This window comes from Aspergillus thermomutatus (assembly GCF_002237265.1).
Source record: "Aspergillus thermomutatus strain HMR AF 39 chromosome Unknown NODE_16, whole genome shotgun sequence".
NCBI lineage: Eukaryota > Fungi > Ascomycota > Eurotiomycetes > Eurotiales > Aspergillaceae > Aspergillus > Aspergillus thermomutatus.
In genome coordinates, this window is record NW_020798064.1 from 16,940 (window position 1) to 34,794 (window position 17,855).

A 17,855-nucleotide genomic window follows, 5' to 3' on the forward strand; every position below is an offset into this window, starting at 1 on the left:
AAGAATACCTCTTTGATCAGATAACGGTGCCAAGATGCCAAGGGAAATGCCAAGGATTCGAGCTTGAGGCGACAGAATTTTCCCATCACTTGATCATGGTGAACTATCAGGAGGTAGGATTATCTATGGTTCTTCTATCCGGAGATTCTTGGGAAATTCAGATAATGTCAGAGACATCTATACCTTTTCCAGTGGCATCATGCATGAGTGTATGGTGGGCTATTCGAGCATGTAGAGAACTGAGCTCAATGCAAATATTCCATCTGCAGTCGCAATCTCAACCTGGTATGTGTTGAAGATTGATTGTTTCAGAGATGAAGGCCTCTAAGTAAAAGGACATACACCGGTGTCGCGTGGAAAATATGCTCAAGAAAAGCATTAGGGTATTGGAAGCAACTGATAAAACATTAAATTATATTCCTGCATAATCACTCTTCAGCTTCTTTTGACCATCGTTCTCATCTCACATCACTTGTATCCCTGTTTATCCTATATCGATAACAATCATAATGGACATGATCAAGTCCTAAGACTCAAAGTTCCAAACCCCCAAGCTCATGCCCGAGGCAGGCAAACAACAAATCCTCGGAACTAAAACAAAACTCCCTTGGTCTGCGTTTTGGTAAGCTTGATATCCCTGATGACAAACATCCAAATGAGCGAAAGAGCCATGATGGCAGTTCCCGCAATCAACATCTTGCTCTGCGTACTGGCATAAGCAAGGGCAATGGCCTGCCGGGCCGGCGTGCCTCTCTCATAGCTGAGCTGCACCTCCAGGGAATCATAGATCGTCTCCCAATCCGCCTTGACAGACTCGGGAAGCAGACGCTTCAGCGCACCAGGCAGCGTGTGCGTCCAGATGGCACCGGAGATACTACTTCCAACGGCGCCTCCCATCGTGCCGAAAACGTTCAGGAAGGCCAGGGCGGAAGCCGCGTGGTCGTGGTCCGACGCCGCCAGTACAGCCACCTGCTGGCAGATAATCATGGTACCGCCCGCGAACGCGATGAAGATCTGGCACATGATCATGTACCCGACGGACCAGCTCGGTTTGCGGAAGTAGATCATCAGACCGACACCGAGGATGTAGAGGGGGACGGCGATGAAGAGCAGCCAGCGGAAACGGTTTGTTTTCTTGATCAGGAACCCCACGACGAACAGCCAGACTCCGGAGACCACGTCGAAGATGCTGCTGATGTATCCCGCGGTTGTGATGCTGGTGCCGTACACGACCTGGAGGTATGAAGTGTAGTAGTTGTACCAGCAGTAGTAGGCAATCTGATAGCAGACGTCCACCATGCAGGCACCGAGGACTGTTCTCGAGGCCAAGAGAGCCCAGGGAAGGAAGGGGACCGGAGCGACGAAGCGTTCGACTAGCGCGAAGACAAGAAGGCAAACGATACCGATCACGAGCATGGTGATGATGGAGGCCGACTTCCAATCATTCTCCGTGGAGCCGGCGATGGTAAAAGGCAGGAGGAAAAGCACAAGGCCGGCAGCTAGGAAAAAGACACCGAGCACTAGCAACATTAACATGCAATTTCAGAATACTGCGAAAAACACTTACTGTCAAACTCGATGATATAGTGCCTGATACTCTGCATCCACGTTCTGCCACTGCTGGGCTTGGCCTTCAAAAGGCCACTCTTTTTTGCTTTGTGCCGGTTCCAACGCAGCAGGAAAAACATGGGCAGGGCAACGACGGGCAAAACGATTGAGAAACAACCATATGCCCATCGCCAGTTCGAGTCGTAAAAGTGCTCGGCCGCAGCAGGGCCCCCAAACGCAGTGATGATATAGGGAGAGGAAGTAAAGGCGTAGGCGAGACCTCGGTCGCGCAGCGTCGATGTATCGGTCGTAATGACATCGACGCTAAAAATGATACCGGCGAAGCCGATGCTGTAGAAAACCTTCGGAGCGGTCAGTCTGTGTCATACTGAGAATAGCAGGCGGACCTACCTGTGCGGCACAGTAGGTTCCAATGTCGTGACACGTCGCAGACAAGATCAGTCCCAGAGTGGCAAAAGCCACCATTAGCAGGAAACCAATAGATCTGTCCCAGAGATTCAGGATCTTTGCCAGCGGCATGTAGGTTGCCGACGACATGACGCTGGAGACGATGGAGATGACCGGGATCAGCGAGTGGGATTCGAACCCGCTCGTCACGTAGGCAGCGATATTGCCGGTGATGGAGGCCTGAAGGCCATTGACAAGGTACAAGAGCCACATGCTGTTGGTTGAACGTACATCAGCGGTTATCCTCGAGACATCAGATTGTGTTTGGCTCACAGGAAATAGGCAGCTCCCAAAGATGTCTTGGACCATGTCAGGGTAATCGCTTCCGCTTGAGTGACACCATCTTGAGCCTTCTCATCTGGCAGCGATTCACTTGCATCATGATTGACGACTTCAGAAGGGATCTTGGTATCCGGATAGGTGACCGTCTCTGGGTTAGCCACCCCATCGTCCCTAGGAGTGGCACTATCCGCAGCTGGAGGGGTCTCCGGAGACTGGAAGAACTTCTTCTGCCACGACGACAGCATTTTGTGAAGCGATCGAAGAATGGGCTCTCTACCGCCAGGGGAAAGAAGAAGGAGAAGTTAGCGATTGACACGAAAGTCGCAAGATCAGCATGGGCCGAGCGTCTTCCTCGTGCTTTTCAACTTGAACTTCCTCGCGTCTTGGCATTCTGCCAAGACAACGCAAGATGACCATGCTGGGATGCACTCAGGCGATGCCCACCGTTTAGGACTATTAGGCGCAGTGGCTAGCGAAAGATCGCGTAGGAGACTCCTCTAAGGGCCGATACGCGGCAGGGGACGTTGACAGGCAGTTACTAGTTGAGACGGTGGTATGGCATCTCTCCATACAGAATACAGAGAGAGTTTGCCCTTGATGGCTCTCAACCCACTATGCATGGTACGAGGGTATGCGTGGGAGTGGATTCTGTAGGATGACAGACAAAAGGCACCTTACCATCATGATACAGGTAATACAATGGAACATCCTATACAGATGGATCTTACCGAACATAAATTACTGTAATGTATGCGCTAGTAATCTGATGGCATGGTAAAGTTTTATCAATCAGTGGAGACCAGCACTCCGTAAATCTCCGAGTCTTCTGATTCGACTTCACGGATCAGATAAGTTTTACGTAACAATACCACGAATCTGTGTCCACCTTAGGTATCAGAACAGCCGAGTAGAATCACTAAAGGAGGGTACTTCTCACATGACGAATCTGCTTCCCTTCTCAATGTCATTGACGAGCTAGTCCCGCGTGTCCAATGAGGCCCAGCACCGTTGCACAGCTCATACACGCGACAGCGACAGCAGCAGCGACAATCTCGAGGTTGCAAGCAGGCATCATCAACCCCGAGTCCTCATGAAGCTCGTCCAGAAACTATCGGGCTATCCCCGCCTACTTCTGGCCGGCAATCCCTCCAAGGTTGATCTATGTCGACTCCTGTTGGGTATTGTCAGCGCAGCCGCCTCTGGTGTCCCGTTCCCCTTGATTGGGATTCTGTTCGGTCAGCTCCTCGACGACTTTAATGCAGTGACCTGCGGCGAGTCAGAATCGTCAGACTCCGACTCCGACTATCAACATGACATCAACGGCAAGATTCTGATCATCGTGTATCTGGCTATCGCTCAGTTTGTTCTGATCTACGTTCACCTCTCATGCTGGAGTCTGAACGGCGCTCGACTGGCGCAACGCCTGCGGGAAACCTATCTGCAAAACCTCCTCCGACAAGAACCATCGTACTTTGATAAACTGCCCCCCGGTGAGATCGCATCGCGGCTTAATGGCGACATACAGGCAATTCGGTCCGGCACATCGGAGAAAGTGGGAATATGTTTATCAAGTCTGTCCTTTTTTATCACCGCATACATCGTGGCCTTCATCAAAGATACCAAGCTGGCCGGAATGCTCGTCTCGTTAATCCCGGCGTACTTCCTGATGTCGTTCGTCGGAAGCCATTATATTGAGAAATACACCGGGCGCGTGTCGGATTACGCTGCGAGTGCCGCGTCCATCGCTTCCGAGGCACTTTCCAACACCGTCGTGGTGCAGGCCTTTAGTGCCAATGCGCGGCTGGAGGACAAATTCGCCAAGGCACTCAAGGCTGCGGAGACTGAAGGATTGAAGAAGGTGACGGCGGTTGGCATACAGTCCGGAGTGTTATATTTTATTGCATATTCCGCCAATGGTCTGGCGTTCTGGCAAGGGAGCAGACGGATTGCCGAGTCAGTGAGTGATGACTCTCACGGTGCCACGGTGGGTGCTACCTTTACTGTGATTTTCATTCTTGTTGAAGGTGAGGTCCATTCCGTCCTTGATAGCGAGCCATACTGACACGGGGACAGCCACCTTGCTCCTGAGTCAAGTCGCACCCTTCCTGCACCTGTTCGTCGCAGCCGTCGCCTCGTTCCAGAAGCTGCGTGAAGATATCGACCGCGAGCCGGTGATTGACAGTACGAGCGATTCCGGTCTTCGCCTTAGCCAGGCTGAGGGCGGGTTTGAGTTCAAGGATGTTTCCTTCACCTATCCCTCGCGCCCCGAGATCATCGTTCTCGACAACATCAGTCTCAGCATCCCGGCCAACAAGCATACCGCTATTGTCGGTCTATCGGGTAGTGGCAAGTCGACCATTGCGGGTTTGGTCACAAGACTCTACGATCCCACAAAAGGTCAGATTCTTTTCGACGGCCAGGACCTGCGTGATGTCAATACTCGTGACTTGAGGGGCTTTCTGAGCCTGGTTCAGCAGGAGCCCTCTCTCCTTGACCGATCACTTCTTGAAAACATTGCTCATGGGTTGATCAACTCGAGCAATCCAAATCATGCACACTTGAAGACGACCCTGTTGAGTACCGACCTGGCCGAGCTCGCCAGTGAACTCAGGGACGGCAAGGATTTGACCGCTGCAGCAGAGGCGCGGGGTCCAGGCGTCGTTGAAATCGTTGGTTTGGTCAAAAAGGCTGCGTCGCTTGCGGATGCGGACGCCTTCATCAGTGCGCTGCAACATGGGTACGGTACAGTTGTGGGCTCCAGTGGCCGGTTGATTAGCGGTGGCCAGAAACAGCGAATTGCGCTTGCCAGAGCTCTGGTCAAGGACCCTGCAGTGCTCATACTAGATGAAGCTACGGCGTCTCTGGATTCACGAAGCGAACAGCGCATCCAGCGGGCCATCTCCAACATTGCCACCGGCAGGACTATAATCACGATTGCCCATCGGTTATCGACAATCACCAGCGCGGACAACATCATCGTCATGCACAAGGGTCATATCGTGGAAGAAGGCAATCACGCGACACTCATGGCTAAGAATGGTGCCTACGCTGATCTCGTCAAATTGCAGACTCTATCTGCGACAGGGAAGCATGAAACCACAGTCAACATCGAGAACGTCAGCAGATCTGATCAGGCGTCTTCAAGCGAGGCTGATATTGAGAAGAGCACTCTTTTCCTCGACGACTTTGGTGGTGCCGAGAAAACTCCAGTCTCAACGACCGAAAGGCCAGTTGCCGACTCCCCAGAGGAACCAGAAGAGCCTGAGACTCCCAAAAAGTCCCTCTGGGCGCTTGCCAAAGGATACGCGCCAGCATTACGACCTCATCTGCTTTTCATTTTTCTTGCACTTCTTGGTTCGAGTGTTGTTGGCGGCGCCTTTTCTGGAGAGGCTGTGATCTTCGGAAACACCGTTGGCAGTCTGAATCCCTGCCACAGCGCAGAGAGCATCCGGTCAAGAGGAAACTTCTTTGGCTTGATGTTCTTCATCCTCGCTATCATTGAATTCTTCGCCAACGTGGTCAGCTGGTCTGGCTTTGGCTGGGTCTCCGAGAAGATTGTCTACGCGGTTCGCGTCTTGTCGTTCCGGTCACTCTTCGAGCAGGACCTGCAATGGCATCAGTCCGAGGGCCGGACGCCAGCTTTGCTTCTGTCCTATATCACCAGAGATGGCAATGCCCTGGCTGGCTTGAGCGGCTCGGTCATCGGCACTCTGTTCTCGATCACTGTCAACCTCATCGCGGCGATTATTCTGACCCACATTATCGCCTGGAGGATCGCATTGGTCTGCCTGGCGCTGGTCCCACTGCTGCTTGGAGCTGGGCTGATGGAGCTACATGTGCTCGGCAAATTCGAGGAGCGTCACGAGAACGCATACACAAAGTCTGTCGATATCGGCGTCGAGGCCATCACATCCATCAAGACCATCGCATCCCTGTCTCTCGAAGAAGAGACTCTCCAAACCTACCGGCGATCGCTGAAGGGACCCCGCAAAGAGACATTCAAGGTCACCGTGCACGCAAGTCTCTGGCAGGCAATGACCTACTTCCTCGGCAACCTGGTGAACGCGCTGGCATACTGGTGGGGTGCCAAACAGATCATCGCAGGCAACTACACCCAGACGCAGTTCCTGATCGTGGTCTTCTCCCTGCTGGTCAGTGCTCTGCTCTGGAGTCAAATGTTCGCCCTCGCGCCGGAGCTCTCCAGCGCCCGCGCCGCAATGGCCCGAATCCTCAGTCTCATCGAGATCGGCTCGGACAAGATGCAGGGACACGTCCGCAGCCCTACGACGACGGCCTCGAACGACCCCGAGGCAACAGCCGAGCCCAAGCCCATCGCATCAAACAGCCAAGCCTCAAGCGTGCAGCTCCGCGACGTGCACTTCGCATACCCCGCGCGACCCGATATCAGAGTCCTCAACGGCCTCAACATCGATATCCGGCCAGGCCAGTTCTGCGCACTGGTGGGACCCAGCGGCGCGGGAAAATCCACCATCATCTCCCTCGTCGAACGGCTCTACACCCCCGAGTCCGGCGCCATCGTCGTCGACGGCGTCGACATCACCAAGCACCGGGACGTCTCCTTCCGCGACACCATGGCGCTGGTCCCACAGGAGAGCGTGCTCTTCGAGGGCAGCATCGAGTTCAACATCGGCCTCGGCGCGCGACCCGACCACGAAGCGACCATGGACGAAATCGTTGAGGCGTGCAAGCTGGCCAACATCCACGACGTGATCCAGGCCTTGCCGGAGGGGTACCAGACGCTCTGCGGACCCAACGGGAGCCAGTTCTCCGGTGGCCAGAAGCAGCGGCTGTCCATTGCCCGGGCGCTGGTTCGCAAACCCAAGCTGTTGATCCTGGATGAGTCGACGAGTGCTTTGGATGCGGAGTCGGAGAAGCTGCTGCAGGATGGGTTGGAGAAGGCCGCGAAGGGGATCACGGTCATTGCGATTGCGCATCGGTTGCATACGATTCGCAAGGCGGATGTGATCTTCTTGATTGAGGCGGGTCGGTGCGTGGATCGGGGGACGCATGAGGAACTGCTGCAGAGGTCGGAGAGTTATAGGGCGAATGTCATGCATCAGACTGTGGCGGAGTAAGGTGCATTTGATGGATTTCTCATTCCTTTATATATTTAATCCTTAGCATTTTTCATAGACTCGATTCATGTTCAATAGACCGGTGTTCTCTACTGTTTGAGTGGTCTAGCAATTCTGAATCAAATCGCAGATATATATATGATATATTCAATGAATCAAGCATAAACATCTAACTACCACGTCAACCATGCATAAGAACCACAAATCTAGAACAACTGACTATCAAGCAACACCTTCCCCGTCTGGGCACCCAACTCCTCAACCGCAGCGACCAATTCCCCCAGAACAGCATCCACAAACACCACATCCCTCTCACTGCCAACCACACCAACATGTATCTTCCCCCCCTTCACAAACGAAACAGCCTTGATCGGGTACGCCGCATCCCCATGCGGGTTAGCGATCTCAACCCGACAAGAGCCCCCCGCAAAGGGCATACTATCGAAATCGTCCCAGTCCTGATGATGCACAATGGAGTCGAAGAGTTTGCGTTCGGGAGACCACCCCGCCAGCTCGGCTATCTCCTCGAAACCCAGGAAGTCGTGCGCCGCAGACTCGGCAGCCTGCGCCTGCACGAAGCGCAGCAGGTCCGACGCGGTCCAGTGGGGCTTGAAGGGGACCCGGATGGTGGTGAGCTGGTAGCAGGGGCCCATGACGTTCTCGGCGTTGGGGATGTCGAGGGTGCGGCCGGAGGTGACGCCGCCGAATGTGACGTCTGCTGTTTGGAGCCGGCGAGCGAGGACCAGGGCCCAGGCTGCTGTGAGGAGGTTTGCGGTGGTGATTTCCTCGAGGGATTGAGTGTTGGCGGGTCGGGTGTGGAAGACTGCTTTGTCGGTCGGGTGGGACGAGGGGCCGTCGAGGATCGAGAGCGAGGAGTTGGAGAGGAGATTGCGCCAGTAGGTCATTGCTTTGCTTCGGATGTGCTCGTCACTGATCTGGGCCATGTACGACGAGAACGGGGAGAACATGGCGATTTGGGTGCCGGTGTACAAGGAGTCCAGATCCTCGAGTAGTTTGGGCAGGGAGACGCCGTCGTATTGGGCGTGAGATAGGCCAATGATGAGACAGTCTCTGCCATTGTTTCCTTCGACGTGGAAGAGTTTGAGGAACGGAGATCCTAGCAGGAAGTTGGATTCGATGTCCTCCCTGCAGATGTTGGTGACATAGTGATCAAGATCCTTGTCAGTCCTGTGCGTGCTCACAGGAATTTCCAGCTCGTGCAGGACAACTTGCAAGAAGCTGGATTCATGTGCAATGAAGACGGTCCGGAGAATCTCGTGCGTCTTAACAAGGTCGCTGCACGCACGGAATAATCGGTCCTTGTCAACGCCGCCGTCAAAGTACAGCATTGTATACTGGATTGACGTCCTCGGCGGCTGAATGGTTGCTCTGATATCCAGAGCCTGCGAGTCGGTCACCGACAACACATCTCGAACGGGCCAGCTTGGATCGCCAAGCCGTGGTCGGACAATCTCAGACAGGAACTGCTCAACATCTACTAAGCTCAGTGTCGAAAACGGCCGGTACATGTTGACCTTCTCTTTTGCACGGTGGTCCACCTTCAACACTCTGGCAGCGTCGCCGAGACGCATGTGCCGGAAGATATCAGCCACGGATAAACTGTGGCCTTGCGCGCGAAGACTTGACACGAGCTTCATTGCAAGAACGGAATCCCCGCCGAGCCGGAAGAAATTGTCGTCTACGTCAATCTGCTCCGGATCGACACGAAGGATTTTGGCCCATGCAGACCGCAGGATGCTTTCTGAAGCTGACAGATGGCTGTGAACGGTAGCCTTGGTCCGAATTTCCCTGAAGCCATCACGAACCTGGTTAAAGATTTGAGGAGGAATCTGAGAGGCGATTTCATTGAGCAAACTGTGGTCAATATGGTCCATCGTCATGGGCAGTTTGTCTACCACGATGTAGGCGGACGGAACCATATACGATGGAAGCGAGTCTCGCATGAATTTGTCGAGCTTCTTCAACGCTGCAGCAAGACTGTCAGGAATCATGGCGCAAATTGTGGTCTGGAAGGCTTGACCTGACGAGTCGCAGGCTATCTCATGCTTCTCCGACAGGAGCTCAACACAGTCTTCCTCGTCAGCCGGTTGCTCAATGAATAAAACCAGCTCCTGGTCGGATGAGGATTGCGCTACAGCAGCAGCGGCACGGATTGTCGGTGCAAGATGTCCTGTGAGGTGACTTTCAATCTCTGTAATATCCACTGCATACCCATGAACAGGAACAACATTCTCCTTCCGACCAACGAACACCAAAGTGCCGTCTTCTCGCAACTGGACCATGTCGCTGGTTGCTTGCAGTCTGCCCGTTCGACCTGCACAGGTAGAGCTTCCGGCCATGAGCCAGGCGAGGTTATCAACTGTGTAGCCAGATAGAAAGTCTCCTTCGAGCCAGAGCTCACCGACGCAGCCGATGGGCGAGAGCAGGGATGGGTTTCGAGGGTTGCAAACCCAAGGAACTACCGCAGGAGGATAGCTTGAACCGGGCTTGATGTTTGCATCGGCACGCAGCCTACTCGATGATTCGTCCACAGACAAAGGTGGAATCTTATTCCATTGCCAGATTTGGTTCAGTTCCGCCTCGGGCAGACAGGAAATCTCGTCAACCCTTCGGGAAAGACCTTTACTCAACTGCAAGCAAGCGGTCTCCAGTTGCGCAAGCATCCGTTCCATTTGCTTGATCTCAATTAAGCTGCTGTCGAAGCTCGCGCAAACCCGGAAGCCGCCCTTGCGAATACCGCAAGCCAGCATCAGCGGATACGGGTTGAAATGAAGCGCTTCACGGACGACGTCCCCGCTCTCAACGCCGAGTTCGCTGCCGACGTATTCTGGTTCCGGCTGAATGACCAGACCCGTGCCAGTTTCGCATGCGTGTTGCGCATCTTCGCTGACCTTGCGGATGTTTTGCATGCCCATGTGCTGGTATGGGGTACGGGCCAAGACGCCTTGCTGCACAGCTTGTAGGTAGGATTCCACGGTACTTGCCCGGTGAACGCGCACGCGGACGGGGACGGTTGCAATTAACGGGCCAACAATGCTTTCGACTCCAGGTAGTGGGATGTCGCGACCTGTGAGGGTCTCGCCGAAAACGACATCGTCGCTTCCGGTGTATTGGGACGCGACGAGGGCCCAGGCGCCACGGATTAGTGTTGCCATGGTGAAGGGCGATCCGGCACTGGCCTCGAGGGAGACCTGATACTCGACCAGGGCGTCCGGGGTGGGCACGAAGTCTCTTGATGGTAGACGCGGGAATTGAGGCCCGACCGCACCTTTGAGCTCCCGTCGCCAGAATTCCTGCACGGCGGCGTCATCCGAGTCGCGCACGTATTTGACGAAGTCTCGCATCTGCGTCTTGACCTCGACCGGCTGCCCTTGCAGGGCGTCGCTGACTTGTTTGAGGATGATCGGCTCTGACCATCCATCGTAAAGGACGTGGTGAATAGTCCAAACCATGTATCGCTTGCCATCGATTGAATCGTCAACAATGGCGTAACGAGCCAGACTCTGTCCGAGATTCATCTTTTCGGTCCGATCGTTCTCCAGGTATGCCGATAGATTTGAAGCCTGCGTCCAGGAAACACTTTCCTTGAGAACAACCTGCTGAAGCCCAGGTTCTTGCAGCTGGGCCACTCGTGTCCGCAGAATGGGGATTGCGGCTACCACCTCCTTCCATGCCTTCCGCCAGGCGTCGAGGTCGATTTGCGACGGGATACATGCGACTCTCTGCGCCACGTACGGCTTGATTGATTTAAGCGAGAAGGTGAACAGGGACTCCTGTGTGGGCGTACAGGGGTAGATATCCTCGATATCAGCTGGACCAACGCCGCAGGCCTCGGCTGCTTCTACGCAGACGCTCTCGACATCTGAGGTAATCATTGAGAATGCCGGGACTTCCGCTTGCATTTCGACGTCGCAAATACGAGCGACGCTGGCCATGGCTGAGAGGGTAGGATTGCTAAACGTGTTGGTGACACTAAGGTTGAGACCTTGAGACCGACAGACAGAGACCAGTTTCATTGCTGTGAGGGAGTCTCCACCCAGAGCGAAGAAGTTGTCTTCGAGGCGGATAGAGTCGACTTGGAGCTTCAACGTCTGGCTCCAGGCCTGTCGCAAATCTCGCTCCAGATCACTCAACTCCCGGGTTGTGGTCTTTGTCTCTCCCTGGTCCAGCTGGCGCAGGTCGACGGTAGCGCCGAACTGCCGCAGTCTCTTGCGGTCCGTTTTACCAGAGATCAATGTAGGAATATGGTTGACGGGGATATACGCAGTTGGCACCATGTATCGAGGCAAAACCTTCGCCAGCTCAGCGTCGGCTTCTGACAGCACTATTCGCAGCTCGTTAGGAAGTTCTGCCGCCTCGAGTCCCGCATGGTCATGTCCTTTTGTCGTCTGCGCTGCCAAAAATGCCACCAACGTCGGTTGTCCCCCAGACCCTTGGGGTACAATCACCTCAGCGATCACGGTCGTCTCCGAAGGCAGTCGGGCTCTCAATTGGCTCTCGATCTCCCCGAGCTCGACTCGTTGTCCTCGCAACTTGACTTGGGTATCCTTGCGTCCCACGAAGACAATACCCCCCGACCCATCCGGGTCATATCGACCCAGATCACCAGTCTTGTACAGACGGCCCCGACGACCGGCGTAGCCGTTGTGACCCGCAATCAACCACGAGGGATCCTCAATAAACGATGCTGCAGTTTTCTCCGGGTCATTCAGGTAGCCCTGTCCCACTATGGGACCTTCGACCAGCAACTCTCCCACCGCGCCGACGGGTACGAGGGATTCATGGTCATTAGGGTCGACAATCCAAATGGCTGCCCCATTACCGGGACCGATGGAGATATAGTCTCTTCCCGTGGCGGCGCTACTGTTCACCGTACACCCAATCGTGCATTCGCAGGGACCGTAGCCGATAATAATCCTGGTATCCCGACCCCAGAGCGTGACATCTCTCGCCGAGACTGCCTCTCCTCCGAGGCCGAGGCCACTGAGCGAGGATATCACATCCGCGTCCAGAATACGGGCCACCGAGGGCGTCAGACCCGCATAGTTGACTTTCATCCGCCGGATCACTCCGTTGATGTCGTTCAGGCGGTCCTCTTCGGATGGAATGCAAAGACAACCACCGTTGCCCAGGGTCAGAAACATGCTGTCGATGCTGACGTCGAAGGCGTAGGAGGCAAAGTCAAGAACACGCGAGTCCTCCGTGTAGCCGACCGCCTTGGCTCGGGGGATGGCACTACTGGTGTAGGTCTCGTGGGAGATCTTGACGCCTTTCGGAGTACCTGTGCTGCCGGACGTGAAGATCATGTACATCAGGGCGGACGAGGGAACCGTCGGTAGCAGTCCGATGTTTTGTTTGATGGACAGACTGCTGAACGCGTTCTCCTCCACGACGAAGACTTTTGCACTGGGTATGATCTCAGTCGCCAGGTCGTGCTGGTCCCGAGATGATACCATCATCTTGGCGCCGACCTGTTGGGCCATGTTCTGCAGTCGCGCAAGCGGCAGCGTTGGGTCCATTAGTACAAAAGTCGCGCCGGCTTTCATTACTGCCAGAACCGCGACGATGGTCCATCTGGACTTCTCAAAGCAGACCGGTAAGACGTCATGCAAGTCCACTCCCATATCCTTGAGCGAGCGCGCAGCGAATGTGGAGTACTGATCAATCTGGCTGTATGTCAGGCTGCCGTCCCAGGATGCAATTGCTTCTTTATCAGGGAACTTTCGAGCCTGTTCGGAGATCATTTCATGCATGCAAAAGTTGTAAGTGGGTGGCAGGTTGTGATTCCAACGCCATATCTCGTCCAGATCGTATGTGGTAGGTCGAAGGCAGTCTTGGATGGACACCTCAGGATTAGAAATGCAGCATCTGACCGTGTCGATGAGGGTCCTGATGTATCGCGTCACTGTGAATGCCAGCATATTCTCGGAGTGCCATGTCGGACGAATCTGGAGCAGACCATTCTCGAAACAGGCTTCCAGGTGGAGTAACCCCTTGTTGGCCGCAGTCAGCTAAGCTGGTATTCCACATCCGCGCAATTACTCACTTCATCTTTCGCTTCTTCTGACGTATGCGAAAGCGAGCTGGTACTCAAAAGCAAAGAAGCAGACACCGACTGACTCGGTGCATTTGCGACAAGATACCGAGAGACAGCTGCGGCAGTTTCCTTGATGCTACTTTGTAACCCCGCCACTACTTCATTCATGGCCAGACATCTGGGTACCGGCTCCTCTTCTGGATGTCTGTATGCCCAATCGTATCGAACTTGGCTGCCTTCTCGTGTCCGCAGGAGCACAATGAGCCATGATAAAAGCACGACTTCGTCTCTCATGCCTGTCGGACTAGAGCCCTGGTCGGAAGCAAGGCCTGCAGCCTCAAACGACTCGACGCCGCTGCCATTTAAGCCACCGAACTCATTGCTGCGGTGTTTCTGATTGTGAATATCATCATGTTGAATCGAACCCATTGTACCGGCAGTCCAGCTGTTCTAGTCTTGGGATCCTGACGCGGTATCTTCCTGGGAACGGGAGGTGCTGGCGGCGGATGACTAAAATGATGTGACATGTGTTATATAATTTGGAAGCCCATATTATTTGCAATGGTCTCACCGATGAACGGCCATAGACACAATGCAAGGCACTGCGTACCAATCTACCGAGATCGCCGTGGCTGAGACTCGACGGATGCCCACATTGTCTTCTGTGCTGAGAGGGGCAGGAGGGGCATGTATTCCATTGTGTAAACAATTAGACTGGACCCAGATTGAACCAGGCAATGGCATCTACTAATCCACCGAGTACAGAAATACAATGACAGCTTACGATTTGAGGAAGCGCAGTTCAGGTTCTTTTGGTCTTTTTAGACCAGTGGAGCTGAATATTTCGTCTTGGGCCGACACTGGCCTTGCAGGACCGAGGGGTAACTTTTATTTGATGACACTAAAACATTCTCTGCCCATACAGAGGAGTTAGTTTTGGTTCATCTAATATGGAGCCATTCAGCATTCAGAAGAAGGCCTGGCTTGCTCAATACTTCTGTATCTGACTCAGATGATGTTTATTTGTATTACAGGTAGACCTAGTTTCATACATACAATGATACTGAAATACATGATACACACTGAGCATTACGGCCGGTATAAAACACTAGTACAATACATCTAGTACTCTGTATTCATGGTCGAATATTCCCTACTCTACGTCCCTTTGATTCATAATGTAGTCCTATACAGGTAGAGAGGCTTGTGGAAATCATATCAATAAAGGAGTTCTACATCTTATTATCAAGTGGGCCTGTGTAAATGGCGCATTTAGCTGTATTCATCCATCCTGTCGAGAAACTGATTGATATCAGACTCCCATATCTCTGTCTCATAACTTGGACGGCCTCCACTGTGGCTTTCGCTTCTCCACAAATGCTCGTACTCCCTCGTGGAAATTTTCGCCTGCCATGAGCTTGGAGTACCACTGGTCGACCAGCGCACTGCTAGCCTCTTCCACACTGGCCATTTCCCACCCGTAATGCAGCCCCTCCATCGTGACAAGCACGCTGTCTGGACTATTCCTGGAGATGGCGAGCGCCATCTCCACCGCCGTCGCCAGCAACCGGCCGTGCTCCACCACGCGATTCACCAGCCCCCAACGCTCCAGCTGGGATGCAGGAAAGGTCAGGCCACTCAGGGCTATCTCGGCGGCTCGCTGTTTACCCAGCACCCGGACCAGCCGAGGTAGAGAGCCTGCGACAGCGGCGATTCCTCGTTGCACTTCGGGGAGACCAAAGGTGGCCTTCTCGCTGGCAACGACGATATCGCAGTTGGCCACCATCTCGAATCCGCCTCCTAGACAGTATCCGTTGACGGCGGCGATGATGGGTTTCCTGCCTCGGCGGCGAGGTAGACCGGCTAACCCGGGGGCTGTCATTTCGTTTGTGATACCGCGCGCGTTGAGGTCGTTCCATTCTATGTCATGGTATTGTGAGCTTGGTTTCACTCGAACGAGCCAGAGAGGAGTGTACCCTTGAGGTCAGCGCCCGCACAAAAGGACTCGCCCGTGCCGGTAATAATGGCCACATGTAGAGCAGGTTGTGTATCGAACCATGTCCATAGTCGTTGTATCTCGGCGCTCGTCGCGAGGGATATGCAATTCCGTTGCTCTGGGCGGTTGAGTGTGAGGAGAAGAATGTGAGGGGTTGGGAATGAGACGAGGCATCCTTGGACTGATGGGTGTGCTTCTATTGACATTGCTGGCTGGTGTCCGAAGAATCCGAGATATAGATCACGCCGGAAGTGTGGTCTGAAGCCCGCAGCTTTATGGCAATGAAGCACTCCTTTAACGGTTCTCAATGTAGACTAGCGTCTCATATGGCCCGCTTCACATGAATCAAGTTGATCCAAGTCATAGATTGAGGCTGAATTTATAATATCATACCGGCTGGTCTGTATCGTCTAGACTGCCGTCTCCACTCTCTACCGCGGTCTCTGATTATTCCTCGGCCATGTCTTATCTATATGTACCTGTCCTACGTCTTCCTGCTGGGAGAATAGATATTTTACTCTCACAGACTCAATTCCCCGATGACGACGCAAAGCAGCGTTGAGATTCCCCTCAAGATCAAGATGGCCGCTGCCGAACCAACGTCTGCCAACAAGCAGACATATCCCTGGGTCAAACTTCCTCACCCGTATCTCACCACCTACAAGATCGATGTCGTTTCTGAATCCACGCCCCGGGTGCTTCGACTGCGACTACATGATGATCAGGCCGGACAGCCGCTCCCGGAGCCTCTGCACTCAGCCTCATTGACCTACACAGACATTGCGTTTGACGAGACCGCCCAGGAAATCCCAGATAACGACAACAGTCCCTGGGCGCGCAGTCGAAGAGCACCCGGCACCTCGTTTCACTGGACCGGTCCGGAGCCACCTACCCTGGGACAGATCTGGAATGTCATACATGCCCTCTTCCTGACATATCCGCACCACGAGATTGTCCGCCTAGATCTGAATGGATCGCATAAGGATATCATCCGCGAGGAATGCCTGCGCACGGGGCTGACAATTCCCTTCCCTGCCCCGCGAGTCCCCTTTGGTACCGAAAACAAACCCTCCGAAATCGACACCCTCATCTTACTACGCTCCGCATTCTGGCAGGGAGCCGGCTCACCGGTTGGACCACGTCCCATCTGGGCCGTCGATCAAGGGACTCACGGCCTGCTCCGGCGATCAGGAAGCGCGTACCCCCCTCTCGCTCAAAACTACGAGTTCTCCATGAAGTTCCCCAGCGAGAGAATCTACACACGGCACCCGATCCGCCCCCAGAAACCTACCCCGGGCTCGCTAGTCTACAGTCGCTACATCCCGCACCTGGACCAGCATTTCTCGCTCATGGTGGTGGACTGGCAGAACGAAGAGCACTTGCAGCTCTTTCACAAATGGCAGAACGACCCCCGCGTCGCCAAGGGGTGGAACGAGACCGGCGACCTGGAGCACCACCGCAAGTACCTGCGGCAGCTGCACGAAGACAAGCACGTCCTCTGCCTGTTTGGACGATTCGACGAGTTCAAATTCGCGTATTTTGAAGTATATTGGGCCAAGGTACGTCATTCTCGAAAATCCGTGGTATCCTCACCTAACATCGGATTGTCCGTAGGAGGACCACTACGGAGCACACTACGACGCCGGCGACTACGATCGGGGCCGCCATTCGCTCGTCGGGGAGGCCACCGTCCGCGGCGCATACAGAGTCAACACGTGGTGGTCGAGTGTAATCCACTATATTTTCCTGGACGAGCCGCGGACCATGTGTGTTGTCGGTGAGCCCAAGGCGACAAATACAACGGTGCTCTCGTACGAGAATGCGCACGGCCTGACGGTCCAGAAATACGTGGATCTGGGCCATAAGCGATCCGTCCATGTCTATTGCAGCCGGGAGAAATGGTTCCAGCTGTGTCCACTCTTCTGGGATGGGAGGGAAAGACCGCTGGAGAGTTCGGATCGGATGGCGTGGGATGCAAAGCTGTAATTATCATTGGTGTCTAGGATTAATGTCTTTTTAATATTTCGAACAAGACAACTAGAATTGTGGAAGATACTCCAGGGTAGAAACCAGAATCCATGATAAGACATCGCTTCGGACTCAAACACCACCAATAGACTGATCTTGTTATTGTCTTCCAGACCATACCTTTGTATCAGTCTAATCAGATGTTTTAGCCAAGTCCACTAGCACAATCATCTGATGTCCACGATTTACAAGAATCAACCGATCCTGCCGATAGAAATTTCACCCCCACCTTTCTCTATTTGGATGTCTATGCAGTGAACCATGTCTCAGTTACTTGAGTAGATTATCTTATCACATATTCTATTGCAGAAGAGTGCAAGCACATTCCCTGCGTCAGTTGAAGTGCAAAGTTATCTGATCCGAGGCCAGTGGGCCATGC

At 53.9% G+C, this 17,855-nt stretch overlaps 5 protein-coding genes across 5 annotated transcripts; 2 read left to right on the top strand and 3 right to left on the bottom strand.

Moving 5' to 3' along the window:
• Positions 1–591: 591 nt before the first annotated feature.
• mirD (putative MFS siderophore iron transporter) lies at positions 592–2,543 on the bottom strand (the record flags this gene model as incomplete). The annotated part of the gene is made up of 4 exons (XM_026756322.1): positions 592–1,520; positions 1,568–1,910; positions 1,960–2,230; positions 2,290–2,543. The coding sequence occupies 4 exons, from the start codon at positions 2,541–2,543 to the stop codon at positions 592–594; spliced, it is 1,797 nt and encodes a 598-aa protein (XP_026617841.1).
• An 845-nt stretch (positions 2,544–3,388) lies between these two features.
• On the top strand, positions 3,389–7,394 carry CDV56_103051 (ABC transporter ATP-binding protein; the record flags this gene model as incomplete). Its single annotated transcript, XM_026756670.1, has 2 exons — positions 3,389–4,322; positions 4,372–7,394. The coding sequence occupies 2 exons, from the start codon at positions 3,389–3,391 to the stop codon at positions 7,392–7,394; spliced, it is 3,957 nt and encodes a 1,318-aa protein (XP_026617842.1).
• A 206-nt stretch (positions 7,395–7,600) lies between these two features.
• On the bottom strand, positions 7,601–13,881 carry sidD (nonribosomal peptide synthase SidD; the record flags this gene model as incomplete). The annotated part of the gene is made up of 2 exons (XM_026757131.1): positions 7,601–13,408; positions 13,462–13,881. 2 exons carry the CDS (start codon positions 13,879–13,881, stop codon positions 7,601–7,603), a joined length of 6,228 nt encoding a protein of 2,075 aa, XP_026617843.1.
• A 904-nt stretch (positions 13,882–14,785) lies between these two features.
• sidH (enoyl-CoA hydratase/isomerase family protein) lies at positions 14,786–15,654 on the bottom strand (the record flags this gene model as incomplete). The annotated part of the gene is made up of 2 exons (XM_026757861.1): positions 14,786–15,372; positions 15,429–15,654. 2 exons carry the CDS (start codon positions 15,652–15,654, stop codon positions 14,786–14,788), a joined length of 813 nt encoding a protein of 270 aa, XP_026617844.1.
• Positions 15,655–15,987: 333 nt separating this feature from the next.
• On the top strand, positions 15,988–17,434 carry CDV56_104363 (GNAT family N-acetyltransferase; the record flags this gene model as incomplete). The annotated part of the gene is made up of 2 exons (XM_026757982.1): positions 15,988–17,007; positions 17,063–17,434. 2 exons carry the CDS (start codon positions 15,988–15,990, stop codon positions 17,432–17,434), a joined length of 1,392 nt encoding a protein of 463 aa, XP_026617845.1.
• Positions 17,435–17,855: the final 421 nt, after the last annotated feature.